At 29.0% G+C, this 1,119-nt stretch overlaps 1 protein-coding gene across 1 annotated transcript; it reads right to left on the bottom strand.

Moving 5' to 3' along the window:
- Nucleotides 1-372: 372 nt before the first annotated feature.
- Nucleotides 373-771, bottom strand: LOC136082591 (uncharacterized). The gene has a single exon (XM_065802008.1). It carries the CDS (start codon nucleotides 769-771, stop codon nucleotides 373-375), a length of 399 nt encoding a protein of 132 aa, XP_065658080.1.
- Nucleotides 772-1,119: the final 348 nt, after the last annotated feature.

Here is a 1,119-nt window from a genome sequence, read left to right as displayed (position 1 = left end):
CTATTTAGATCTTTTAAAATAATCCAAGTTCTGTTAGGCATATTATATTAAAAAGATTTTTTGTTTCTTCTCATAGATTTAAAAAATTTTCAAAGTTACGATTTAAACTTTTTATGTTGAGGTGGAGAATTCTAATTTGATTAGAATTTTTGTCAATAACGTTCTTAAAACGAAACCCTTTTAATTCGCTTGGAAAAAGATACGAACAATCTGAAAAATTCTCAGAATAAAAATTACTGTCGATGTCTAAGTTTTCATCAGAGGAAAAAAATTATTTTTCAAAGAAATTAAAAGCAACAGATTCAAAATCATTGAATGCAGCCGCGATTGTTTAAAATAAGCTCAAAAGATTTCCTTTTAAGAATGCTTATTTTAGTTTACTTTTATTCTATCATTCTCAAAAACAGTATTTTTAAAGAAAATTATTTTATCGTAACGAACAGAAACATTCTCACCGTTTAAGCGTCTTCGTTTAACATCGGCAAACAATTTTTTTCTAATCGAAACGGTCTCTAGCAAAAAGTCTTCGTTGATGAAAATATTAGTGCCTTTAAGTCGACTCGATTCTTGTAAAATCTTCACTTTGTCTTTGTATTTATGGAGCTTGATAATTATTGTCCGAGATCTTCCGTCTGTCTTCTGTCCGGTACGATGTGCACGCTCGATTTCAATGTCTTTAATTCCAAGTTGTTGCTGGAAAAACAAATGAACTTTTTCTTCCATTTGTCCCCACGTTTCTTTTTTGTCTTCGTTTAAGCCATCTATTCGCATATTATTTCTGCGCGATCGATCTTCAAGCTTATCTTTTAAATTTTCGTTTTCAACTCTTCCATTCTCTAGTTAACATTTTTGGTGTTCAAATTGTTCTTCTATAAAACTTTCGTTGAAGTTCAAACTTTCAGCCATATCTCCAATTTCTTTTTCAACTTTTTTTATTTACACATATTTTCGTTAGTGTTTTTTTCGATTCCATCTAATCTTTCATTTATGATTTTAAGATTTCACCTAATAATGTCTAAAACTGTTTGTTCGTGTTTTTTGAACATTGCTTCTGTTTCTCTTTTGAACTCGCTAAACATTTCTTTTTTAAATTCATTAAACATTTCTTTAAACAATTTC

This window comes from Hydra vulgaris, chromosome 07 (genome assembly GCF_038396675.1).
Source record: "Hydra vulgaris chromosome 07, alternate assembly HydraT2T_AEP".
Classification (NCBI taxonomy): domain Eukaryota; kingdom Metazoa; phylum Cnidaria; class Hydrozoa; order Anthoathecata; family Hydridae; genus Hydra; species Hydra vulgaris.
The sequence above is the reverse complement of the archived record's forward strand: the minus strand, read 5'-3'. Positions and strand labels throughout refer to the sequence as shown.